We start from the raw sequence: 27,886 nt of genomic DNA, 5'->3' as shown, positions 1-27,886 counted from the left end.
AAAAAATTAAAAAAAATTTGTGAAAGGAAATGGTTTCTGTATGTGAAGAATAATCTTGAAGGTATGTTTATTTTACAAGTAGGTAAATTGGTCTGGAAATCAGGAAATCTGGATTTTTTTTTCTGGTTTTCTCTTGAGGGTATGATCTTGAGGGTATGTTTATTTTACAAGTAGGTAAATTGGGCTGGAAATCAGGAAATCTGGATTTTTATTTTATTTCTGGTTTTCTCTTTGGCCTACTTAATGACTTTTTTCTTGCAAATTATTTCCCCTTCCTGTGTCTGTTTTCCTACTTGGTTCAGCAGTTCGGCTTTTCTATTTTCCAAAACTCTTCTGAAAAAGTTTATTTTTCCTACATTTTGTATTCTCTGTTCCTTCTATAAAATTAGGGAATTGGAGACTTTTCCTTTGTCAATATACTTTGACAATCTGTTTTAAATTATTCCATTTACAATATTAACTCCAAGGCCCTGTGATACCATTATTATGCTCATATAAGATGGTCTGTGGCCCAACAATTTTTGCCTCTTATTTTATTTAGATTCTCATTATTCTTGGAAGGGGAGAAATGATACTTTTATGTAGACTTTGAAGTGTCAAATTCTTGTTCACATTTCTTTGAAAACTGTGCTAAAAAAAAGGGGGTGTGGGGGTGGCGTGAGTGACAACTAAGTGGATGGAGATCCAAATGTAGCCTCAGACACTTCCTAGCTGTGTGACCCTGGGCAAGTCACTTAACACCAATTTTCTGCCTTGGAACCAGTAGTTAGTATTGATTCTAAAAAAGAAGGTAAGGTTTTTTTTGTTTGTTTGTTTTTGTTTTTTACATTGTGCTACCTTTCTCTTTGAATAATTTCAATAGCATTCTGTGTATTAAAATGTTTTTTAGAGACATTTCTCCAAAATTCTTACTGTTTCCTTATGAAATATAAACCAAAACCACTTCATTTAAGAAGGCATTTGTAAAAGACAGCAGGTTTTAAATATGACAAATGTTGAAATGACTAGGATTTGGTCTTTTAAAATTATTTGAAATTCTTCCCAGTCATCAAAAAACATCTAATTTGGGTGTGGTTTTTTTTTTCCTTGCTAGACATACCACTTGTGGTATAGAACATTTTCTTTAAAGGGGCACATTTTTCTTCTTCAGCAGTATTGTTATTCAATTCAAATAGTAAGCATAAAATAGAACCATAGAACCTCCACATATCTTTTTATAGCTTTTTGGATTTCTTAATTTAAAATATTTTTTTCTATTGTTTTAAAAGAAGGAAGTTACTATTTTTGATTTCTTAACACTTCGAAGATATTTTTGTTTTTTAAAAATTACGAGTTATTGTGTTCCAAAATCTGTACAAACATAAATAAAATGGCCTTAAATTTTAGTTTTTCCTTTTTTTGTATGTATTTTTTTGTCTTTGAGTGTTTTGGGGCTCATTTCATGTTGATTACTATTTTGTTTTGTTTTTAAGGTTCATAATTACAGACCTTGTATCATATAATCTTTCCTCTCCTAAATGTTAAAAGCTTTGGGACCAGCTAGGTAGCACAGTGGATAGAGCACCAGGTCTAGAGTTGGGAGGACATGAATTCAAATGTGGCCTCAGACACTTCCTAACTATGACCCTGGGCCAGTCACTTAGCTCTCTTTACATAGCTCTTGCCCTTCTGTCTGAGAATTGATATTAAGTCTTAAAGTAAGGGTTTAAAAGAAAAAAGTTAAAGGCTTTGAATGATAAGGATTTCAGGGGGAGAGGAAGTGAACAGCTTTCCAATCTACCTTTTTCCTTGTCTAATTTGCTCTGAATTGGGTCAAGGAAGAGCTAGTCCTTTCCTTGGATGGCAGGAGTCAGAAAAACTGGTTGAGCTCCCACCTTCATCACCTATTAGCTGTGTAATTTTGGACTAAATCACTTAGCCTGTCTGAGCATGTTTTCTCTTTTGTAAAATGGAAATAATGGCCTACCTCACAGGGAGTGGATAGGATCTTGAAGCCAGATAATTTACACAAAAGGATTTTGTAACCTTAAATGGAAGAATGAGGGATTGTATTAGTTGATGACTGATAATGAGGTGGTAGAAGTAACACCTACCTAATGAGTAACAATCCAATTTTGAATTGTATTCAAGGCATTGAGTTATTATATGTACAGGTTGCTTCGTCCAATAGAAAGTAGGCTCCTTTTTTTCAGTAATGGGTGAGGGTTTTTTGAGCCTGGACAGTGTCTCTTACTTACACTGTAGGTACTTAATAAATGTGTGTTGATCAAAAGGTGTGGGGGACTAGGGCTGGTGATAAATAATATGAATAAAAAAGACAGTGTAATTATCCCCTCTAAGAGCTTGGAATCTGGATGATAAAATAGGTGGCTGAGCAGACTACCAGACAGGTGTCTGCATAGTGACCAAAATATATGTTGTATAAGTATGTGCTAAATGACACTTTTAAGAATTTTGTATACTTATATATAGGTGTGTCGCCATTTGGTTACAATCTCAGAACCAATCTCTCCATCCTCACATATCCAATTACTTGCTAAGTCTTATGGTTTCTGTTATATTCTTCTTTTCTCTTACGAAGCCTTCATGACTAGAGCAGGCCTTCATCACCTTTGCATTAGCCCTCTAATTCAGTGATGGGCAAACTTTTTAAAGAAGGGGCCAAAGCAAAGGAAATGCTCATCTGTCAGTCTGTTTCTAAGGCAACTCTTTCGAAGTTCCATCGTATTGTATCCTTCTCATTGTATTGGTCAGATTAAGAATAATGTCACTGGGCTGGATAGAACATTTCAGGGGCCTCATCTGGCTCACAGGCCGTAGTTTGCCCATCACTGCTCTAATTGATCACCAGAGCTCACATTTCCCCTTCTTCATTGGGTCCTTCCTAGAGGTGCCAAAGGGGTATTCCTGAAGTACAGGTTCTGCTCAGCAAACTCTAGTGGTTCCCTGACCTTCTTGCTATTTGCCATAAAGTATTCTATGTGTTGCCTCTGGCTTTCCTCATGCTTCCCATCGCACTCCCTCCTTCTCTTCCTGCTCTTAAAATCTTTGGCTTTCTTCAAGGATCAGAGCAAGAACATTTTCTTTAAGTCCTTTTGGAATGGGGGTGTAGGGTCTCCTGGACACCCTGAATAATCCTAGGTCAGAAAGAATGTGTGAGGAATTCCTTGATCCTGGACCCCAGGAATGGTGGTGGTGGAAGAAAGCTGGCCCTTGTAAAGAAGCAACTGCTTAAGCAAAGGATTCTATGAGATACGTTTCCTTCTGTTTTAGATGCAGTCCCCTATAGGGGGCCATGCCTCTATATGATTTTTTGGGGTCCTGAGCGGCGTGGTGGCATAGGATGGTTAAAGCAGGAGAAAGAAAATGAGAACAACTAGACTAGTGGTTAGCCCATGCTGTTCCGAATTCTGCGGGCATCGAAGTTTATTATATATCTTTCTCCAGTAAAAAAAAGTCACAGTTGATAAGGGGCAATAAATCACGTATAATCCATTGAAGTCTAAAGAATACAGATGCAAAGACAAATGGTCAAATTCCAAACCCCAATTCAGAGGGGATAATTCCAGGAGAGGAAATATCCCAGGGAGATGCTCACCAGTCAAATCCTAAAGGAGCCAGTTCTAATCTGAATATGCACTCTTATCTAATTAACATTTGTTAGGAAAGGAATCATTAACTCAGTAGATGCTGGTCTCCACTTCAAAGGTCTCCAATAAGAATTCTAAGAAAGGTGGGGATCAAAGACTGAGTCAAAAGAGGAGCCTCAGATTTTTATCTTAGATGGCCCATTCAGTCTGCATCCTGACATGCAGTGCAGAAAAATCATACACACAGTTTTACTTGCCGATGATTTTGTAATGGGATCCAGATAAAATATCTGTTACAGACTCTGTTTCTCTAAATGACTCCTAATAACCTTTTTGGAGGGATCAAGTTGATTTTGGATTAACCTACCTTCTGGTACCAGAGCCTTTTTGGGGCTCAAGTGACCAGGACCAAACACAAAGACTGCCTCAGCCTGGATTGGTCACGTAGGGAATCCAGATAACAGGCCCTAAATTTGATCCTATTTCTCCAAAGGTTTTACTACATAGAACGGCTTCCCACAGTCCCCTAGCTTTATGATGAGGATTTTAGCATGGATAGATACTTTCTGTTCGCATCTCAAACATCACTAGATTTTTTGAGATATGCAACTCACCCAGCTTTATGGTCTGGGCTTAATATGTAATAAACTATGTATACCTGTGCTTCTACCTCAGACACCAAGGCACCTCACATGGGAATGTCATCTAATACTCCTTGATTGTCTCCCTTTCTACTTTCCTTTTTGGGTCACATAGTCTCTGTTCCTTTAAGGTATAGAAATCCTGGACCCCATCTTCCCAAAGGAGCAGACTTCACTTGCACCTGCCTCCCAGCCATTCACTCAATAAATTCCTCTATTTTAAAAGATTCCTCAGAGCCTGGTAATTCTTTAAGTGGGCTCCCTCCCAAACCATTTAATATCAAGCTCTCTCACAACAATTTACTGATTTTCTAAGCTGCTGGAGCACTCCTTCCCTAAACTACTTTGTATTTATTGTGTATGCATTATGCATATATGTATGTGTTTGGAATGGCTTTCTCCCAGATCTCCTCTGTAAACTGATTGAAAACAGAAACTATCACATTTTTTTGTCATTTTTGTATCTCCAGCACACTTTGCACAGTGTCCAGCACATGCTAATTGCTGAATAGATACTTGCTGATTGATTGAACTAATAAAAGAAAAAGAGAGAGTTCAAAGGGAGGTAGAGGTCACTGATATTAAGTTTTTATAGATACTTTAGAATCTATATTCAAATGTAAAAACTAGGCCTAAATAGTGAAAAATACAGATACTATGTACTGTATGTACTCTTCCAAGAATTCTATACATTCACATAAATTTCTGTCATCTGTACACCTAGATTTGTAACCTCAGCGTCAACTGCTCCTTCACTACACTTAGGCAGAATGTGTAGTTTCTTCATCCTTCTCTCCACTCATACTTCTCAACCACCATTGTAGATCTGGCCCTCATTACCTCTCATCTGGACTATTGTAATAACTGGAATATTGTAATAACCTAACCACAAGTCTCTCTCCTCAACTGTCTTCCAGTCACCTGCCAAAGTGATATACTGTGTAAAGTATGTTTAATTGGTTTTGTTGATTCTTAAAGTTTTGTTCATTTCCATTTTTTAAAAAATGGATTGGGGAGGCCAAGTGTGGGAATGCATGCCTGAGATCCCAGCTACTAAGGAGGCTGAGGCTGGAGGATTACTGGAATTAAAGAATTCTGAGCTTCAGTAAGGCTAAAGCCCATTTTGGATGTCCACTAAGTTTGGTACAACTACAGTGAGCTTCTGGGAGTGGAGGGAGATTAGGCTGCCAAGAGAGGAGTGAATTGGTTAAGTATGAAAGAGAGCAGGGTAAAGCTTCCATGACTATCAAGATTCAAGATTGGGGTCATTATTGAGAAGTGCCTATGCACTTAACAGCCTGGGTGAGATAGAGGAGGACTCTAGCTCTCATACCAGACCTGACCCCCCAAAAAAGGAATTGGGGAGCAAAGAACAAAGATAGATGTTAACAGAAGGCATTTGAAGGGGGACATATCCTCATACAGATTAAACTTGGAGCTGAAAAGTAGAGACACAATAGTCTAGAAACAGGAATCCTTTTATATTAAAGCAAATAAAACTAGGTTATTAGGACAGGTGATCATATCTGAATACCCATAGGGCAATTCGGTCTCTATAAAAATTCACTTTGAAAGTGAAAGAATGAAGCAAATTGTGTTTGCAACAGTTAAGATTCTTAGCACACAATCAAAAGTTATTAAAAATAGCTTTTTTTTTTTGCTTTCAGTCAACACAGGCCATAAATCTGTTTATTTTATGTAATCCTCTTGAGAACATTTGATTAATAAATGAACAGTATAACATTTGAATGGAATTTCTTTCAGGAGCTATCTGCCTCTTTGTTCTGAGCTAGAGTTTTTCTTTTTTCCCCAGGGAACAGCTCTTTCTTGCCTTTGGTTTCTCTAACATTTTTTCTCATGCCAGATCAGCAACCCATTGGAAACTTAGCTAAAATCTATCTACTGCTTAAGGTGAAAGAGACACACATAGTTGCTATTCCTGAGACAATCTGAAGGCCAAAGTGATAATGAAGTATATCTCAAATATATGAATGTCTCATTTTTAGCAGTGTTTCAAGTTCATGAATCAGATATCATAGATTTAATTTAATTTAATAGCATATATATTTATACTAAACACATTAATTATATTAAATGTGTACATTTAAAATATATCTTCCGGGGACAGCTCAGTGGATTGAGAGCCAGGCCTAGAGACAGGAGGCCCTAGGTTCAAATCTGACCTGAGATACTTCCCAGCTGTGTGACCCTGGGCAAGTCACTTGACCCCCATTGCCTAGCCCTTACCACCCTTCTGCCTTGGAGCCAATACACATTATTGACTCCAAGAAAGAAGGTAAGGGTTTAAAAAAAACAAAAAATAAACAAATTAAGCAAAATATATCTTCTCCTGTATACAGATGAAGAAACAGGCCCCAGAAGTTTAAGGAATTCACCTCAGATCACAATCATACAGGTAGTAAGTTAGGGCCAGAGGTGGGATTTGTTCATTCTCCTCAAATTATATTAGCTTCCCATGTTCTAGATATACTAACTGCTGACTTGGCTTTGATATTTCATTCATAAACAGCTTATAACCTAGAAAAAATATTTTAGCAGCATTTCTAAAATTAGCACTGCAAGTTTATTCACAACAAGGATCCTAAGTTATCCATCATACTTTGGATTTAAAAACAAACAAACAAACCCTATTGACTATATATTGTGCTTATCTAGCAGAGGTTTTTAAGCTGGGGCTTGTGAATTTTCTAATTTGTCAATAACTAATTTCAGTAGAATTGATTTCTTTTGTGATCATGTGTATGTTATGCATTTTAAAAACAACTTGAGAAGGGGTTATTAGGCAATAAAAAGAAAGGTAATCTCTGCTTTGTTGGAATCTTTACTTTTTTTTTTTTAACATTGCTATAACTTTCCAGTGACTCCTGACTCCCTTCTTCCCTTCCCTTTGCACCACAAAAGTATAGTCAAGCAAAGCAAATTAACACATTGAGCATGTTGTCAATGTATTGATAATGTTTGACTCATTCTGTACCTACAGAATCCTTTCTTTCTCCCCTTCCCCCTTTTCTCTCATCCTTTTTTTTTTTTTTTGATGGAGAAGAGGGAAGGTTGCTTTAACAAGTCAGTCCCCTAAAGAACAGGAACCTTTAAACAAAACATATCATCATACATTTTTGAGAGAATTTGGTATGACCATAAGAAACTTACTTTGCCTTCTCTGGATTTATAGTTCAATTGGGCATTTAGTAGTTGATACTATAATGAGTTTTAAAGTATAGGCATACCTCAGTTTCTTTCCTTACCTATAAATTGAGAATGGATTAGTTGTGATATCTATGGTCTCTTCAAGCACAGATCTTCTAAAAAATATACCCATTAGTGTCCAGAATTTCATAAAGCGACTCCATTTTTTCAATAAAAGCAGTCTGTAACAGAAAGAGTTTTCCTTAAACTTAAATTCCTACCTTAAATTCATGTTGATCAATAAAACATTGGTGACTATAGATCCTATCTCCTTGGTGAATGTACATGTACCTTAAAATTTCTAATTCGATTGTTTTGAGACCTAAAACTTGGCTTTAGTTGGTTTATTCAACATGCATTTTTCCTACACTGTGGAGAATGAAAAACAAAAATATGTGAGCTATCATTATTTGTTTAAGAAATTGACAAGGTAATTTGAAAGCTTTATTATTCAGACACAGAATAAAACACTATATAGGTGTGTGATAGTGTAGTATAAATAGCATCCCCATAATCCTATGTTTTGCCCACACCCACATTTTGAAAAGAACTAACAAAGTTTTGCCCTAAATCGGTAGTTGTATATATCCCTCTATTTAAAAAGGAGAGAGAAAAGAAAACTGTCTTGAAATAGGAACTGTGCAACCAAGTGGGCTTCCCAAGTAAATGAGCCATTTGAGCTAATGTTGTGCATTCTTCTTTAGTAGTTGTACAAATGCTCAAATAACATTCCTTTGTTGTTTAGGCAGAAATGGAATTCTCAGAGTAAGAGGGAGTATCATAAGCAAATATTTGTACATCTTTTGGAGGAGCTAAATAGAAGGAAAAGATCCTCTGGTTGATAGCAGGGAATATTTTCAAAAAGTGTAAAGGTAGAAAGAATTTGCACTTTAGATGAGGACAAATGAGAACAAATGGATTTTGGTAATTTGCTCAATTTTATTTTATTAAACTATGTTGTATATTCTTATGGCATGATTTATTACTTATTTTGTATACTTATTTGATTGTTTTTGTTCCTAGTTAAGTTTATTTTCCTTTTTAATGAAAAAGTATTGCGGTGCCAGAGGTTTTTAATAATTTTTTTAAACCCTTACCTTCTGTCTTAGAAATCTGTATTAAGTATCCCAAGGCAGAAAAGTGGTAAGGGCCAAGCTATTGGGATTAAGCGATTTGCCCAGGGTCACACAGCTAGGAAATATCTGAGGTCAAAGAAAGTAAGGAACCTCCTTAATTAACCTCCATTAATCCCTTTGACCTTCCTGAGAGAACTTATCCAATGACCACTGGGTAATATATGGCAGCAGTTTGGAGAGGCCTTCCCAATTCCAGATTTAGTAAACCAAAAACTGGACAATTAAGATTTTTTTAATCAGCAAGAATCCTTTCCCTTCTCACTTTCCCCTCCCCCCTCTTCCCAGCGAAAAAGAAAAAACAAAATCTGCTCCAAATGTATAGTCAACAAAACAAATTTCCAAATTGACCACATTTTCTCCTCCCCTTCCCCCCATGAATTTCATTTTTTGATCATTTCTCTATCAGGAGGTGGGTAACAATTTCCATCATTAATCCTCAGGAATCATGATTGGTTTTTATACTGGTCAGAATTCTAAGTCTTTCAAAGTTGTTTTTTACCATATTGTCTTTGTATAAGTTGTTCTCCTGGTTGTATTCACTCCACTTGTTTGGGTTCATACAAGCTTTCCCAAGCTTCTCAGAAACATCCCCTTTGTAATTTCCTATAGTACTGTAGGATTCCAACACATTTATATACCATAATTGTTTAGTGATGCATGCATAGACACCCTCTCCAGTTTTCATGTCTTTGTCACCACACTTTGGGCCTTCTGTAGTTAATTCTATTGATCCTGTGATACTTCTTCCCTAAACACTGCCACTGCCCTACTATGCCTGGGCTTTGTTGCTAACCCTTTGTGCCGAAACATGAATGTTGAAACCATTCTGGTCCTGCTGCTATAGCTCTTGGTTACCACATTGATGAGGTCAAGAATTATCATATAGGTTGGCTTAAGTAACTCCAATGGATTTCTGGTGAACTATTCTAGGGCCTGGGTTCCTCCTGTAAATGGTTATCCTTGATAATGCAGAAAGCTTCTCTTACTGTTAATGTCACCTGAGGGACTTGGCACCTCTTCTTTAATTGAATTTTTTTTAATTACATGTATACATAGTTTTTGACAATTGTTTTCTGACATTTTGTAATTCATATTCCTCTGGATCTTTCCTTCTTCGAGGCAATAATAGTCTGATGTAGGTTATGATGCAGTGCTTTTATGCAATATATATTTCCAAATTCCCTATGACACGAATTAATATATATATATCACAAATACAATAAAAAAAAACTCATGAAGAAAAAAAAGTGAAGGATGGTGTGCTTTGATTCACAATCAAATTCTAACAGCTCCTTCTTTAGCTGTAGAGAGCATTTTTTTTACCACGAGTCCCTTGGGGTTATCTTGGAATCTTGTTTTGCTGATAATAGTTTAGTCCTTCACAACTGATCATCATACAATATTTCTGTTGCTGTATACATTGCTTTTTTGATTCTGCTTATTTCATTTTGCATCAGTTCATATAAGTCTTTACAGGTTTTTTCTCAACTCATCCTGTTCATCATCTTTTATGGCTCAAGTTTTCCAATATAACCATACGCCATAGCTTATTCAGCCATTCTCCAATTAATGGATACCCCCTCACTTTCCAGTTCTGTGCTACTACAAAAATTGCTGCTAAAAATATATTTGTACAAGTAGGTCCAGTTCCCTTATCTCTGATTTCTTTGGAATACAGAACAGATGAAGTGGTATTTCTGGGTCAAAGGAGGATAGGCCTTTATGGCCCTTTGAACATGGTTCCAATATTGCTCTTCAGAATGATTATATCGGTTCACAGTTCTACCAACAGGACATTAATGTCCCAATTTTCCTACATCCTCTCCAACATTTATCATTTTCCTTTTTTGGATGCAGGGTCTCTTAAACTTAGAAGCTGCTGCCAAGGCTAAGAATGTCTATTTCAGGATCTCTACTCACCTAATGCTTCAGGAAAGGAATACCCAAAGCAAAGAAGTCATTTCAGCCACAAGCTTGTCTATATTAGTACATATAAATGCTTTAGGCTGGCATATCTGAGGAGTCTCACCATTCTTGCCAAAGTAAGGGACTCTCCCTGGCACTCTGCCTGGGCCTATGCAGTGGCCCCACTGCAAGTTTAACTGAGCAAGAATTGAGTTCACTCAGAATTGTAACTAATTATATTAATTGGAAAAAAATATTAAAATTTAAAAAGAATTGAGAGTTCACAATTCTAAAACAAAAAATAGAAGCTGCTCCTGTCTTTTTGGCAAATCCAGTAGGAATACATTTGTTTGGTACATTTGCCTATATCCCCAATTTTGGAAAAGTGTCTGAGGTCCTGGAGACTTTGAATATTATCCCCTCACATGCCTCTATGAGGCCTTTCAAAAGCCCAAATGGCAGTTCTTAGTGGTCTCCTTTATGGCTTATAAGGAATCCCAGCAAATTTAGCACATTTCTTAGACAATCCTCAAATTCAGTCTTTAGGAGGGCTCAGGCTTACCTAGTAGTCCTAGAGAGATCACTGTTATCTCCAAATTTAAAAAAAATATGTAAATTTGATAGCTAATGATCCATTGTTACCCAAATGTAGAGTTATACAAATTTAACAAAAGGCTTTATATAACATTTGTTATTTTCAGAGCATATCCCTATCTGTCCTTAGTAACTAAATGCCCAAATAGAAATTAATTCAGTTTCTATTTTCTAAAGTGAGTGAGTTGGGCTTTCCTAGTATATGGTAAGGAAAATTATTATTATGCTATATCATTTAATAATTCATAATACTCTGTAATCCATTCTTTTCCCCCATTTTGTCAAACCCCATTTCTTAGTTTAGCTCTCATTGCAGTCTCTGAAACCAGGGTACTTGTTCTATAACTTGTGGGACCCTTACTTTTATTTACAGATGAACAAATAACCAGCTTGGGCTGTGAAGTCCAACAGAGGACTCTTCCTTATTAAAATTAGGGGTGATCTGGACTCCATGGGGAAACCAAAAGGGAAGATCTTGGCTGGGGAAGTTTTGTTTTTCTAGCCAAGATTGCTAGAGGCATCTGGGTCCCATCTACACATGAAGACAATCCACCTTTTCTATCATCTAGCTGTTGCCAATTGTGACATTCCTAATCACCCAGAACTCCTCTTCACTGTGTCCCAGTGGAGGATTTTCTTGTCCTGTTGGAGTCCCTGGCCTTTTGATTGAGATGGCTGGTACTTTACTAACAGTTTGTATGTCATTGTTAATCTTGCCATGGAGAAAACTATCCCAGCCTGTCTTTTGTTGCAATTTTACCCACCACAATAGCTGAAGGGACAGAGATTAAAAGGGCTCCTATTTCAGGGCATCCAATCAGGTTCTCTTCCTCCACGTTGCCCTTTTCCCACTTTCAACTATGAGGTCATTGTAATCCAGTCCTGCCAAATCACCCCTAAATGTTGTAGGCTAGGCCTGATTCAGGATGGTCAGTTGATTCAGGTTCAAATCTGGAATGAAATGAAGGCAATTAACAACTACCAAAAGGTTTGCCTAGCAATGGCATAGTGGGGGTATTCATCAAGCATACAGTGTTGATTTGTTTGGGTACAGTTTCTCTGTGGTATTTACCATGGTGATATGCTGGTCAGAAGCTGAGTAGCTCCTGACCCCTGAGGGTTCATTGTCTTTTGTGCTCTGGTGACTTGGAAGCCATGTCAGTAGTTCCAGTTTTATTCCCCTGGACCATTTAACTCTTTTTTGTTGTTGTTTTTGTTGTTTTTTTAAACCCATATCTTCTGTCTGGGTAACAATTCTTAAGACAGAAGGGCAAGTGCTAGGCAATTATAGCTAGGAGGTATCTGAGTCCAAATTTGAACCTAGGTTCTCCTGACTCCAGGTCTGCTGCTCTCTCCACTGAGCCACCTAGCTGTCCCCAGTTAAGTATTGAGGATGATTTCATACTTTTATTAGAAAACTGTTTGCCCTTCATTGGCTAGTTTTTGTTCCCATGTTACACTGCTTACTACAAAATATTAAAGAATCAGAGGAAGGTTTATTGCATGGTTTATATTCATAGATTCTTGAAAAATCAAGGACAAAGGATGGAGTAACCATAATAGTGACTTCATTGAGCCATTGGAATATTTAATGAATAGAATAAGCCTAATACCTACTGTAGATAGCTGAAACTGTTGATATAAGCAAATACTGGCAGATCCCATGTGTATGTGCTTTCTGTTTCTGCCTCTTTACTGGTCAGTCTATGACCGTCCCCTCTCCCCCCAAAAAAAAACACTAGGAAAGGGAAATTGAAGGCTAGGTTTCTAGGATAAGGGGGCCTTACTATATTTAACTTTGATGTTTGAGACACTATGCTATGTGTTGTGGGAGGTAATAGAGCATTTTTAAAGTACTTGTTATGTATTAATTCAAAGCAAACAGGATAACCCTTCAGGAAGCTTACATTCTTATTTTTTAAATTCTTCATTGTCATGTAAAATAGACATCCATATTGGTCATTGTTGTAAGAGCAAATTCATACATAACCAAAACACCAAAATAAAACCATAAATACACTAATGTGGAAGACAACTCCAACAGTTCTTTATCTGGAGGTGGAGAGCATTCTCAGTCCTAAGTCTTTTAGGATTATCCCAGATCATTGCATTGCTGAGAGTAGCCAAGTTTTCACAGATAATCATCATCTATTATTGCTGTTATTGTATGTATAATGCTCTCCCAGTTCTGCTTATTTTGTTCTGCATCAGTTCCCACAGATCTCTTTCCAGCTTTTTCTGAAATCATCTTGCTTATCGTTTCTTATAGCACAATAAATAGTATTCCATCACCAACATGTACCACAATTTGTTCAGTCATTCCCCATTGATGGACATCTCAATTTCTAATTCTTTACCACTACAAAAAGAGCAAGAAGCTTACATTCTTTTTTTTATTACTTTTTTTTTTACTTTGAACCCTTAACTTCTGTGTATTGACTTATAGGTGGAAGAGTGGTAAGGGTAGGCAATGGGGGTCAAGTGACTTGCCCAGGGTCACACAGCTGGGAAGTGGCTGAGGCTGGATTTGAACCTAGGACCTCCTGTCTCTAGGCCTGGCTCTCAATCCACTGAGCTACCCAGCTGCCCAAGAAGCTTACATTCTAATGGAGAAAGACAGCATAAATTGTAACTGGAAGGGTGGGGTGGGGTGGGCTAAATGTGGCTGTTGGAAAGGCAAGAGAAATCCAGAGAGTGAGTTGAACTGTGAATGAAGTCAGCATCAGTGTGGCTGGAAATCTCTTATGAAAGGATGGAGAAGAACAGGGTAGAGGTATTTACCAGAAAGAGAATATGGAAATTAGGTCAGAACCAGAGTTTGGAAGACTTTAAATGTCAGGCTGAGAATCCTAGGATCATAGGTAGTCTAAGTCATGGAAAAAACCCTTAGAAGCTGTCTAGTCCAATTTCCTCATTTTATAGATTCCTAAGGCCCAAGAAGGTTAAATGCCTTGTTCAGGGTCACACAGGTAGTAAGCAGGGAAGATGGGACTTGAACCCAGGTTTCCTGACACTGACTCTTTTATACACTGCTTCCATAGGAGAGTGGAGTTAATTCAGCAGGCAATGGAGAGCCATTGAGAGTTTTGAGCAGGAAAGTAAAGGGTTTGAGATGAATCTAATAGGTCAGAACCCTTTCCCAACCTAAATTTCCCTGTATTTACTTATCTGGGTTCCTGTTGTATTCTACCAGTAGAACTTAAGCTAAATGTTTGATGAAGTTGAATTCAAGAATTCCTCTGTTGTCATTTCAATTAATTTTTAATAAATAGCCAAAAAAATTTGTGGGATATTAAAGTGATATTGAGTATTATCAGATAGACACTTAATACTTTTGCATTTCCATCATTTTAATTCATTCTCATATTCTAAATGTTGTATCTGAGGCAAATGACCTCTTAAATTTAGCTTTCCAATACTCGATTAAACTGCTGGTGTTTCCAGGCTGACTTTTTTTTTTTCTGTAGTGCAGTTAATATGGGAACTGATATGCTGGAACTGGACTGCCATATCACAAAAGATGAACAAGTGGTAGTATCCCACGATGGGAATCTGAAAAGATCAACTGGAATAAATGTAAACATCTCTGACCTCAAGTACTGTGTAAGTAAAAATGCATTCAGATCATATGCTTTAGGATGGGGTAATGTTAGTATTAGTGATTAATTAATTAAGTGATTAATTAAGCAATGGATGGGAAAAAAGGAGGAAAAATCATCTGGAACTTATGCACTTTATCCAGTAGGAACTTCTGCTTTAGCTTCCTGCCAAACCATGCTCATAGTTGTTTCTTGAACTTACCAGGCCCTTGCCAGCATCTTGGTGCTTACACAGTCATCTGTCACCTATACTCCGTGCTTTCCTTCCTCATCTTTACATTTCAGAATCTCTCGTCTTCCTTCAATACTCAGCTTAGGTGCCACCTCCATAGCAAAGGCTTTCCAGATTCCCCTGTGAAAGGGTAGAGATGGTCTGTATCCTTTGTATCCCTCCCACACCTGGCTAAATGCCTTGAATAAATATTTAATAAGTTTAGCCAGCATCCAGTAAGTGCCTGTTATGATAAAAAAAAATCTTACATATAGGAAATATAAATTTGAGAAGATCCATTGCCTCGGAGAACATGATAGAGGAAGGGTAAGATGTGTATAGATGATTAAGATAGAAGGTGATCAAGTGGCAAGGCAGATCAAACAGTGAAAGGGCAGGGGAGGAATTTAAGATGGGAAAAACCCCTTCTAGCAGATTTTGGGGTGTGTGTGTGTGTGTGTGTGTGTGTGTGTGTGTGTGTGTGTGCGTGCGTGTAAAATCAGGATGAACTTCCAGGAAGAAGAAGTATACCTGAGCCAGGGTGAAATGGCTGGGATAGAATTGTTTTTGTTTTTTTTTTAAACACACACAACATGTGGAAGATGAGGAAAAGGAGAAAATAGCAAATAGTTAAGTGAAACTGGAGCAAAAGAATGTGAAGTAAAAATGCAAAGGTAAGTTGGAGTCAGCTGGGGGCTTTGATTGCTAAGGTAAGGAGGTTACAATTTATTCAATGAGCAGTGGAGAGGTCTGAGCAAGAAAGGAATGAGATCCAAACACTTGCTGTGTTTCAGCAAGATATACTTTGGTATGAAGGGGAAAGATAGATTGGGGAAGGGACTGGAGGAAGGAAAAACAGGAGAGTATAACCAAGTGGTTAAGATGAGAAGGGATAAACTAGGGTTTGAGGGTTTTGGGAATAGAAAGGAGAGAACTGATGTTAGAGCTGTTTTAAAATTAGAATTGACATGATTTAGCGCCTAATTGATCTGAGGAAGTAGTCAAGTAAGGGACTGAATCAAGGATGATTCTGAAGTTTTGAGTTTGAATGACCAAGATAACCCATGGTGCCATTTTGGAATGTGCTGCTGTTTGAATAACCTCTCCACTGTCCCCCTCCCCCAGTAACAAAATCTGATGCAACCTACCTGCACCCTATTTAGGCTGAATATATATAAAGATTATCTATATACACTCTAACTATTCTAACTATTAGGAATGTTGTCCTAAATATTTTACTTAGGGACTTTCCAGGCCAACTTTCCTGTAGAGATAGACAATAATAGTTCTTTCAAATGCCACAAAATGCTGCTGACTGGCATTCTAATCTGGGCTGAAAAAAGCAAAGCTGTACCTTAGGAAGTTGATATTGCTACCCATAAGTAGCTAATTAATTTATTTTCCTTTGTTTGATTACTCAATTTATTTGACCTTCAGTCTTTTACTTGCTGGTAGATGAGTTCTCTCTGTGCTCTCAAGGGAATCCAGGCTGAGAAACTCTCAAACACCATCAATAGAAATAGGGAAATTAAGATGTTAAGATTCCTAGGGAAATAAAGAGTCAGGCCTAGAGATAGGAAGTCCTGGGCTCAAATCTGGCCTCAGACACTTCCTAGTTGTGTAACCTTGGGCAAGTCATTTAACCTTATTTCCTTACTGCTCTTCTGCTTCAGAACCAATACACAGTATTTTTAAGATATATATATTTTTTTAAGATAGAAGGTATGATTTTTAAAAAATTTCCAAGGGATGTTTTGTTTTAAATATGATGAGAGCTGGTGAAACATTCAAATGCAGATATCCAGAGATAATTGAAAATATTGGTTAAGGGGCTTAGTGAAGAGTTTGATGCTAGAGGTACAGAGTGGGGAATTATTTGGATAGAGAGAATAATTGAAGCTCTTATACCTGTTCTCTCATTTACTTATTTCAGTTGCCAAGAGAGAAAGTGTAGAGAGGAGAGAAGCCTGAGGGGCAGACAGTCTTGACCGGTGATTAGTGTCAGTAATGAGGAGGAATCTCAAAGTCTAAGAGTTTTAGAAAGAAACTTATTTGGTAGGGGCAGAGGAGGAAAGCAGGAAGAATGCTCCCTCCTCAAACTGTGCAGAGAAGAATACCAACCAACACTAGAACCCCACTTAGTAGCAATTAAAACTATTTTTAAAGCTATTTTGTAGAGCTGGCTGTTCTTGGCAAGGTCCATTGAGATATAGATTAGTAAGCATAAACATTCAAATTAAGGGTCAATTGAGATGGAAGCATAAACATTCAAATTTGGAGAACTCAGAACTCAAGCTTTGGATGGTGGGATCCAAGCATTCTTTCCAACCATGCAGGCTTTCTGGGAGCATAATTGAGATCAACCAATTTCTAGCCACATCAAGCAAAGTTCAAACATTTTATAAATAAGGTTTTCTGAAAAAAAAAATAAAATAAAATATTTCCCTCCTCTTAGTGGTTGGAACAATGGAAGGTTAATGACGCAGAGAATGAGAGATGAGATTACCATTGAAGTGACTGACCCTGGAGGCAGGGAGATTAGTAAAGAGCCCTGGATTTGGACTGTAGGACCTGACTTCCAATATCAGCCCTGCTGTTTATTACCTGGGTGACTTTGGGCTAGTCATTTAATCTTCCTTGGTCTCAGTTGCCTCCGGAGAGAGTTGTACTAGATGACCTCTTGAGATTCCTTGTAACTCTAAGTCTTAGATCCTAAGACAGTGAAGGGAAAAAATTAAGCCAGAGGACATGGATTGGAAAAACACAGATTGGCGGTCATGATGACTTTGAAGAGGCAGGCTGTTCAGGACAGCTGGAAGATGGAGTACTAGTGATTTTAATGAGAGTAGTTTCTAGTGATGGCAAGTTCCAGGGCTGGCACTAATCCAATGAGAGAAATAGAGGAACAAATGGAAAGAATTAGGAATTGAGCTTTAAGTTCAAATTGTTATAAATGTTATTGACATAGTCAAGTCACCAAGAATGATGATGGCATAGGAATGAAAATATGTCTTTAAACCAGTGATCAAGTCACAGATAGTAGAATTTCATAGAGATTGGTAGATATTAGAATTAAGAATCCAAAAAAGGTTTATTTACTCATACAGGTTGGAACTGTTGGAGTTGGATGGATGTGGGTCAAAGTATACTATCTTTGACATCAGTGTCCTTATGGTTTTATTTTGGAGTTTTGGTCATGAATAAGTATGCTCTTACAACAATGACCAAAATAGAAGTGTGTTATGCATGATAATTACAATTTTTAAAAATCATACATGTTGAAAAGTTTTTAAGTGATCATTATCATATGGTAGAATAAATAGTAGTGGGAAATAATAAATAACTGCTTTTTCTTCCTGGACATTCTATAAGTTCAGAGAACAAGTGTGGATTTCTTTTTTTTTTAAAGCAAATAATTTCATGAAAATTACCATGTTCTCTAAAATAAAATTTGTAACTTCTGTCAACTAAGTATTTGGAATGCCCTGGTAGGAATCAGTTGAAAAATTCTTATTAATTTTTGTTCTGAAGTGTAATAAAAGACCAACTTTGTTAGATTGTTTCCCTTGGTATTTTTAATGGTAGATGTAGGTAAGCTATATTTGCAGAGATTTTGCTGAGCAATGCTATGTACAAATAAATATAATCTATTAAAGTTTGTTGTTTTCCTAAATTACTTTCCATCTTATTTTAAGAAACTAAAACCAGTTGTTTCTTTTTCCTAAAGCTAACATTCTCTTTATCATATCTTTTAAAGGAACTTCCACCTTACCTTGGCAAATTGGAGGTAACATTTCAAAGAGGTAATGTTTTCACTGTCATCTTAAAACACTTGTGTCATTAATGTGCTCTCATATTTAAAAACAGGAACAAATATTTGCTCAGCAAGGATTCTAGTAGTGAAGATAAGAAGTTGTCAATGACTTTGGAGCCTCATGACTTAGCTGAGTTACAGAAAACTGGGTGGCATCTCTTGTTTCTGCAGAACTGAAACTTAGAATTTGCCTAGAAATAATTAAAACCCGGAGAGAAGTGGCCCATTCTATCCAAATTTACCTAAGGATTATTGTACTCCTTGTAAAATTTGTTAACTTCTAGGGAGGACCTTAAGTATCAAGTAAATTAAATGTCTTGTGGGCTGTGTAACACATTCTCTTTCTACTAGAGGCACTTTGGGAGACTAAGTTGAGTTCAGGAGGCTTCTTTGGGAGGAAAAAAAATCATTCATCAATCAAATATGTATCAGACATGTACAGGGCAATGTGCTAGACCCTGAGGATACATGAATGAAACAATGTTACTCATAAAGAATTTAGATTCCAATGAGACAATGAGTACATATAAAAATATATACAGAAGTACATAAAGTAAATAAATTAATTTATATACAAAGTAAGTATAAGGTCATTTGGAAAGGAGGGCACTAGAGAAATCAGGAAAGGCTTCATGTTGAAGATGGTATCTGAGTTGCCTCTTTTCCTCTATCCAATAAAAATGTATTTTTTTAAAGTATAGAAGAATGTGGGTAGATGCCAAGTTCTAGTTTTCCTGAGAACAAATAAAAGATTAAAAAACTATATTGGAGAAATACTTCATAACATTTCAGATTTAATTATTTTAGTGAATATGGTCACAGGAGACCCTAAACTGCTGGCCCAGATTGGGACAAAATCCAGCATCAGCTCTGGACATCTCTAAGCTATATATCTTAGGTGAGAGTTCTGGGCATCGTTTGGGCTTTTGGCCTCTGTGGGAAGATCCCTTTCTATTGACCTGGACCTGTAGTCAATCCAGGATTCTGCTCTATTTATTCTTGAGCTGCTGGCCTAGCTCAGAGCCGTAAGTGCTGAGTCTGTGATCTTGGCCTATCCCTATTCTACAGTTCCTGCCCTGGTCACTGACCTTTAAATCTGCCTGATTTATTGTTTTGCTGATCATCTAGACATAAAAAAAAATGGAGAAAATAGTAGTAAAGAAAATTAGTGTGCTTATTTTCAGTTTTCCTGATCAGTCAAGCTTTTTCCAGTGCACACCCCTCTTATAAGTCCTAAACCTCATACTTAATAAGCTGAGTACCCTGGATAAGTCACCTAATTTACTGCTCTGGTTGCTTCTTTTTCCTTCAAGTTCAAGATTTTTCTTATTTAAAGTGCAGTAGGCATTCTTAACCATAAAACATTCACTCAAAATGAATATTTGAAGTTTTAAAACTTAAGAATATAAATCTAGAATAAAAAGATATCAAACACTATTCCTTTCTAAGAAGTCAGAAATAGGTGCAGCTGGGTGGCTCATTGGATTGAAAGCCAGGCTTACAGGTGGGAGATCCTAGGTTCAAGTCTGGCTTCAAGACACTTTCTAGTTCTGTGACTTTGGACAAGTCACTTAACTTCCATTGCCTAGCTCTTACTGCTCTTCTGCCTTAGAACCAAAACACAGTATTGATTCTAAGATGGAAGCTAAGGGTTTATTTATTTTTTTAAAGAAGTCAGAAATAGAAAGCTTGCTGCAGGCTGTTTAAAACTCAAAAAACCATTTCATTCCTTCCCACCTCCAAAATCGTACCGTGGGGCTATGGCTACCATTTATTGCTCTATCCCCTGGAGACCGCTTGATAAGCATTCTGTCCTTTCTGAACCTCTGTTACCTTGAGCCTTGAGCTGAGGGCCCTTTGCCAGCCATGACGCGCGGTCTCCATATCATCTAATGTTATATAGTAGAGAGCAAAGTGCAGATTTAACAGGGCACTTCCCCTGGGCATTTCCTTCAAATCTGATATGGAGTCTGATTTGGTCAGTAGTTTCCAAATCTACCTAAAACTAATATTGTCATTTTGTCTCTATCTTTGCATCTTGTCCATAAGTATAGACTATCATATACTTTTCAAGGTAAATTATATTTACAGCATTTTTCTGCCCTTTCATTAGTAACTTTATCAGAATAGAAAATGAGGTTGGTTTGACTTCTTCATGAATCCATGTTGGCTTTTTTATTGCCACTTCCTTTTCTAGATATTCACTAATCATTTTTTAAAATATGTCCTGAAATGGGAAGTTCCTAGTCTTCTAGTTTGCAGACCCAAGTCTCTTCCCTTTTTGGAAAATTGAGTCTTCTGCCTTTCTCCAGTTTTGTGTCCCCTTTTCTATTCTCCACAATTTTTCAAAGGTCACTGAATGATTCAGCAATCAAATTAACTCAAAGTCCACTAGCATTTATCTAGCACCTATATGTCAGGTACTGTACTGAGAGGTGGAGGTAACAAAGAATACCCAAAAAGCCAGACCTTTCTTCTCCAGGATCTAATATCTCAATAGGGTATAGTCATGCAAACTATTATACAGCAGTGTAAAATGGGAGGAGTCTCAGAGGGGAAAGCACTAAGCTTAAGAACTAGAAAAGGTTTCTTGTAGAAGGTAGAACTTTAGCTGAGATTTGAAGGAAACCAGGGGAGCTAGGAGATGAAGATAAAGAGGGAGAGCATTCCAGGCATGAGTTTAAGTCAATCTGTGAAAAGGTTCCTAGATTTTTCCAGTACTGTAGGATATAAATTGGCAACTAAGTGGCACAGTAGATATTGTTGGGTCCAGAGTCATGCAGACTCATCTTCCTCAGTTCAGATCTGGACTCAGACACTAGCTGCGCGACCATGTATAAATCATTTAACCCTATTTGTCTCAGTTTCTTCGTCTGCAAAATGACCTGGAGAAGGAAATGTCAATCAGTATCTTTGCCACGAAAAACCACAAAGTGTCAGACACAGATTGAACATCTTAGATAGATAACTAAACCTGTCTAAATTGGGGCCTGAAGTCCTCCTAGGCAACTTAATCTCTTATCTTGGGTTTTACTGAAAGTGCATTTGTGGGGAAATTTAGGTTCCGGACTGCTTAGCAGTTGATTGTCTACTTCAGTTTCTCCTTCCCTTCTCATTGTTTTACTAAAGAATTTTGAATAGTTCCCTGAAGCTCCCCTTTATCCCATTTTGTGGGAGCTGATTGTTAGCTCTTAACAAATGCTAATTGATTAACTGACTAATAAAGAGACTCATTTCCTTTGGGGTGATATAAATGGCTGTGCTCACTTGGATGCTATCTTTCCTAGATTGCAGTTGAAATGCAGCTTCCTTTTGTTTTCATCTGTACCTTTTGGCCTGGAGTCTCACCATTTTATCTGCATTATAAGAAACAACTTTTCCTTTATTTGATTCTCCTGAATGTCCTGAGCAGCTCAGGTGGAGAGAATTTCATCTATGGAATTGTGGGACACACATGTCCATCACCTAAATATGGGGAGTGCACACTCGAGAGGTTAAATAAACTGCAGTTTACGTGTCTTTGTGCTGTGCTAGCTTATTTGGGCTGTGGCTATGGCAAGGACCATGAAAAATCCTCAGTGGTTTCAACTCCCCACGTACCTTTTTTGTTGTAATTGTATCATTTTAGTGCAAGAACTATTCTGCTTGTCTTAAAAAAAATTTTAAATAGCCTTTCCTTTCCTTTCCTTCCTCATCTATTATTCATTCTCCTCTTCCCCTCTCTGCCCCCTCATCCCAAGTACTGTCCTATTTATTCCTCTTTTATTCCTCCTCCTTTATTCCTCTTTTCTTGGGTAAAAGAAAAGAAAAACATACCTAAAACAAAAACCTTTTAGTTGTCCTTAAATCTCCCTATCATTTTGTGTGTTCCTGACATTATTCTGATCTACCCCTGCTTACACGTTCTTAATATGTCATTTAAAACTTTTTAAGTTAAGAGTTCCTTGGCTGTACACCCACCACCCTTCCCTGGCTTAACTTCTCCAAAGGCAGCTTGGCGTAATAGTAGTTAAAACTGAGTCTGGAGTCCAGAAGGCCCAGATTTATTAGCTGTATGACCCCAACCCTTGCCCTTTTCTTAGAGTTGTCATTAGGACGGAAAGTAACACTTTAAAAAAAAAAAGAAAACAAACAGAGTTAAAGTGACTTGCCCAACGTCACACAGCTAGGAAGTGTCTGAGGTGAAATCAAGACCTCCAGACTCCAGGCCTGGCTCTATTCACAGAACTGTTTCCTGCTGCTTTTTTTTTTTTTTTTAAAGAACACTAATTAGTGGACTTTGTAGAGCTGTGACAGAAAAAAAAATGCATTTTCCTCTCCTTTAGGATTTGAGATGGATTAGAAAGGACTGTGCTGAGAGGAAAAGGTAATAATCTCACTGAGCTGGCTCATAGTGGCTGGGTAAATGAACAGGACCCAAAAAGTCTATGGGGAAGTACAATGGAGATACTACCTCTAATATTCCTCAGAAACACAAGAATCAGGTGATTTTTTTCATGATTTTCATGAAATATTTTTTTCTTCGACAAGTACAACCCTAGAGTGACTTCTCAACAAACAGCCTGGATCATCTCTTCTCCTTATCTGGACAGTTAGCTGTTAGCCTCAATAACTTAAGAAACAATTGATAGCATTTTTGAAAAACAATTTTTGATGGTAATCAAGATATTTTGAAGAAGCCTTTCTTAAAAGCTTTTTCTTTTCTCAAGTAGCAAGATAATGGACATGATTCTACCAATTTTATTCAAGTGTAGTGTTTGATATTTTAAGGTGAATTAACTTTCATATGGGGAGCTATGGGTTCATATGGGTTCAGCGGATAGAGAACTGGCCCTGGAATCAGGAAGACAAATCTTCCTGAGTTCAAATTCAGCCTTTAGACACTATCCAGGAGACTCTGGGTAAGTCAATTCACCCTGTTGACCTCAGTTTCCTCATCTGTAAAATGAGCTGGAGAAGTAAATGACCAACCACTCCAGTGTCTTTGCCAAGAAAACCTCAAATGGGGTCATGAAGAGTCAGACAGGACTGAAAAATGATATAGCATTGGCAATAAAACTTTTATATAATTAAGGTAGATGAGCTTCTATATGCTTTCCATAATGGAGCAGGATCACCTCTTTCTGTTGTATAGGACCAGATTACATCATATCTTATGGTATAATTCTTTTTTCAGGAGGCCTAAGTGAGGGAGAAGACAAGCGTATTCCATTACTGAAGGAAGTTTTTGAGGCTTTTCCTCACACACCAGTAAATATTGACATCAAAGTCAACAACGATCTACTGATTAAGAAGGTATCTCCTTAATTATGAACTTTATTACTTCCCCTGGCTTTACAAGGATAGGTAGCGATCCCTTAGAGTGGTGACTTATTAGAGTCATTGTTGTTTTAAAGGCCTTTTGTGGGAAGAATCTGCCTTTAGAATGAGGCCTGGCTGTTTGCTATTTAAGTAATTGACTTATGCCATTTTAAACAAGTTCCTTTTCTGAATTTTACAACTATTAGGCAGGAATTCATATTTAGTTTTTAAGTTGATCAGAAAAATGAGAAATGTAGATAATTTTTAGTTTGTGAGAAAATCTCAAGTTGTATAACCTGGTGTTTTCGGTTAGTTTCATTACAGATCACTCATTTTAAAAACAAGTTGGATGGGGATGATTTTTTAAAATGAAAATATTGCATGTAGAATTGGACAATTATGTGAGGTCTTGATTTTTCAATTTCAGGTTTCAGAATTGGTAGCTCAGTACAAACGAGAACACTTGACTGTGTGGGGCAATGCCAAATATGAGATTGTAGAAAAGTGTCACAAAGAGGTAAGCTCCTTCCAAAGCACAGAATTAATCACTTCTTTTGTTACTATTCCTATGAAAGATTAAAGTGGTTATTTTTTTCCTGATAGTTTCTGAGCAGTTGTTCTAGTACTTGTACAGAAAGAAACCTAGCATTGGGTGGAAGCAGTGAATTGAGAGACAGTAGAGATACTTTTGCTTATTGGTGGAGGCCTTAAGTTCATCTCAGAATTCTTGACATCACAAATGAATATTTAGTGATGGCATTCCTCTGTTCAAAACAGAGAGAATATAGACCCTGATTTTTAAGAATCATTTGCTTATTTACATATATCTCTTAGATGTTTGTATTAATTAGAATTTTTCCTATTTAGTTAGAACCAAAAGGGAATCATGATTTAGGCTTTGTAGCCTAAGTGTCTCTTACTTCTCCCCTTAAGCCCTGTCAATTAAGGCCAAAAAAGCATTTACCAGTCGAATAGTTTCTGGTCAGAAAATGAGTGTGTTAAGTGCTTGGGTATATAAAATAGAATTCAACCTAGTATTAACCATGACCTATTTGATAATAGGATCAACAAGAGTATAGGCAGATTTAACTTCTTATCAACTAACAAATGCACACTATTTAAACAAAATCTAGGGATTTGTCATTCAAAATTAAGCTGTATACATAGTTTACAAATAGTATATAACTTCTGTAGAAAAGTTTACATGATAATCCCGAAGTCTTAGAATTCTGTTTAAGCCTTTTCAGAGTTTAGTATGCTACACATACAATGTGGGACAAACATGGGGATGTGGGGGGTGGTCCCCTGCAGTACATGTAGAGAGAAAATGAAAGAGAGAAAACAGATCTAGCCTCAACTGATCAGTCCTAGCTTTGTCAATAAGAGCTAGAAGCCTCTGGTTTGGGGGATTTCTAACTAAAAAGCTGATCTTTAATCAGTCATTTTCAAAGACAATTTCAAGCAGCATTGTGTAGCATTCTCAGAGATTGGGAGTATCAGTGTCTCTAGTTATTTTGCCTAATTCATCCCACTCAAGGCCAGTGATACTGACTGACTAGTTGCCCTTTGTTTTTTCTTTTCTGGCCTCTTGACAACACCTTAAAATTAAGCCATCCTCTGCTTGTAGTTCAGTATGAATATTTGTAAAACTTTTATTTTATAACTGGAGAAATACTTGTGTTGAGCTTTAAAATGTATCCTACTAAAATTTTAAGGGTTACCTACTAGGCCTGTCTTGTTTAAGTAGTTGTGAAATAATGCATAATATTATATACATGTGTGTTTTGTAGAATTCAGATATCCCCATTCTCTTCAGTCTACAACGTGTTCTGCTCATTCTTGGCCTGTTCTACACTGGCCTCTTGCCCTTTGTGCCCATCTGTGAGCAGTTTTTTGAAATTCCAATGCCTTCTATAATACTGAAGTAAGTGGCCACTCTGTCTTTGTTTTTGTGATTTATCATTGTATTGACAAGAGAGTTGCAGGTAAAATCCCATAAAATCAATAGCATTACAAAGGAAAGCTTTGTATATAAACCTGTTTCCACATTCTACTGACTCATGTTGATACTTTGTTACTCTACTAGTCACCCTAAAGTCTTTATGAATACGATAAATGCTAACTGTGGTTCCAATATAATAATATGTGTGTGTGTGTGTGTGTGTGTGTGTGTGTGTGTGTGTGTTCCCTCGCGTGCGCGAGGAGCGCGTTTCTAACTTGGTTTCATTTTCTGTAAAATGTGGATAGTAATGACTATGGTGTCTGCTCATAAGTTTTCTGTGAGCAAAGCCTTTTATAAGCCTTAAAGCTTAAAATGAATTATTATTATAATACTTCTGTTTACAAAAAATAATTGGGAGGGGGGCAGAGGTGGATGTGTTAAAATATAAATATGGGGTCTTATCCTGCCATCAAGCAGCACTGGCCCTTCAATGTTACTCATCCTTTTTCACTTCAAACATCCCAACAGCCTCACCTGAAAAGTTTATCAGATTCTCAAATAACCCACCAAAACAACTACCAAAAAGATCTGGAGCTTGGAGAAAGAAAAAGGGTAGGGAAGGTGTGTATATGATACCTCCCCAAGTCCTTACTGAATACAAAGCCTTGCTTTTTGAAGAGAGATCAGCTTTATCTCAAGGTCCTGCAGACTGGGAATGTGATATTTAGCAATGTAGTCATTGTTAATTCATTGTATTCATTGTAGCAATTCACTTGCAACAAAAGAATATGGAACTATTACTGAATCATTGTGTTGGGATTTTACCTGTATGAAGTATTATATCAACCCCAAAGCTGAAACATGAAAATAACAAATAAGACTATGTGTGCAGTATTAATTTGCTGTTGTATTTACCTTCTCTGGTTTCAGTTTTCCAGTTTGGTTTTTGTTTATTCTACTTATTCATTAGCATGTGTCCTCTTGGTTGCTATTTTAAAAAAACACCTTTCCTCACAAAAGAATACTGTTCCTTTCATGGTATATTTTTTAAGTTGGCACTTAGGTTATAAATTCTCTCTAACCCTCCGTTTTCCATGATAGTCTGATTTCCTTTAGCACAAAAGAATTTTAATAAGTATTTTCAAGTGTTCCTTTTAGAAGCAATGGTTATCCAGAGACCAGAATTTTATGTATGTACTCCTAGATTTCTCTTTCACAGAAGTGATTGTGTATCGAGGGGAGTGGCCAAGAGTATGTCGACTTCTAAATTTGGAGCCTTAAGTATTTTTTAGATGTCAGTAAACAATTATGAAGGTTTCCTAGGGTAAAACACTAATTGTATTTTAACATTCTGGTTGAGTTTTGAGCTATAGAATCTCTTAAAGGGAAATAGGATGATTCTTTCAAAAGGAAGAGGAGCTCTTGTTTGGTTCAAGTAGGTTGAATTGAACAGTGGAAGTTTTCAGGGAGAGAAACAGCATTGCAAATAACTGAAGATATCTTAGAAAAACCAGATTCAAAGGGAAACAATATGAGTTCATCCAGAAAGCGGAGGCTAAATGACTAGCCATTAGAAAACTCTCTAAAAAGTTTAAGAACAACAGATGGAAATGGGAAGATGGAGTTGAGAAAGGGATAGGGAATGGAACCCATGATCTCCGTTAACAGAGATGGTTGGCTCAATTCAAGTAACCTTTGTATGGAAGATGATTTTTTTCAGCCAGGAGAAGAAGCATGTTGGTATTCCAACAGAAAGCTCATCCTAGGTTTGCTAACAGAAATAACATGATAAACTAGCAAGAATAGGAATCCCAAAGAGACCTATACTGAAAAAAGGAAGAAGTAACAGAAGAAAATATCAGCACTGGTTAATGTTTTAGTATTTTATACCAAGTTGATAGCACAAACTTCTCTCTCCTTCGATTTTAGCACCTGAATTGTGCTGG

At 37.0% G+C, this 27,886-nt stretch overlaps 1 protein-coding gene across 1 annotated transcript in view; it reads left to right on the top strand.

The window, feature by feature from the left end:
* GDPD1 (glycerophosphodiester phosphodiesterase domain containing 1) overlaps positions 1-27,886 on the top strand; it is a 58,448-nt gene that overhangs the window by 23,447 nt on the left and 7,115 nt on the right. The window contains exons 3-7 of the mRNA XM_044671671.1: positions 14,541-14,676; positions 18,641-18,686; positions 23,874-23,992; positions 24,426-24,515; positions 25,789-25,922. Coding sequence (XP_044527606.1) covers positions 14,541-14,676; positions 18,641-18,686; positions 23,874-23,992; positions 24,426-24,515; positions 25,789-25,922 — 525 coding nt within the window. The remainder of the gene's footprint in view (positions 1-14,540; positions 14,677-18,640; positions 18,687-23,873; positions 23,993-24,425; positions 24,516-25,788; positions 25,923-27,886) is intronic.

The sequence above is a fragment of the Gracilinanus agilis genome, chromosome 4, assembly GCF_016433145.1.
Source record: "Gracilinanus agilis isolate LMUSP501 chromosome 4, AgileGrace, whole genome shotgun sequence".
Lineage (NCBI taxonomy): Eukaryota > Metazoa > Chordata > Mammalia > Didelphimorphia > Didelphidae > Gracilinanus > Gracilinanus agilis.
Note: the sequence above shows the minus strand (reverse complement) of the source record. Positions and strands in the feature narration are given on the sequence as shown.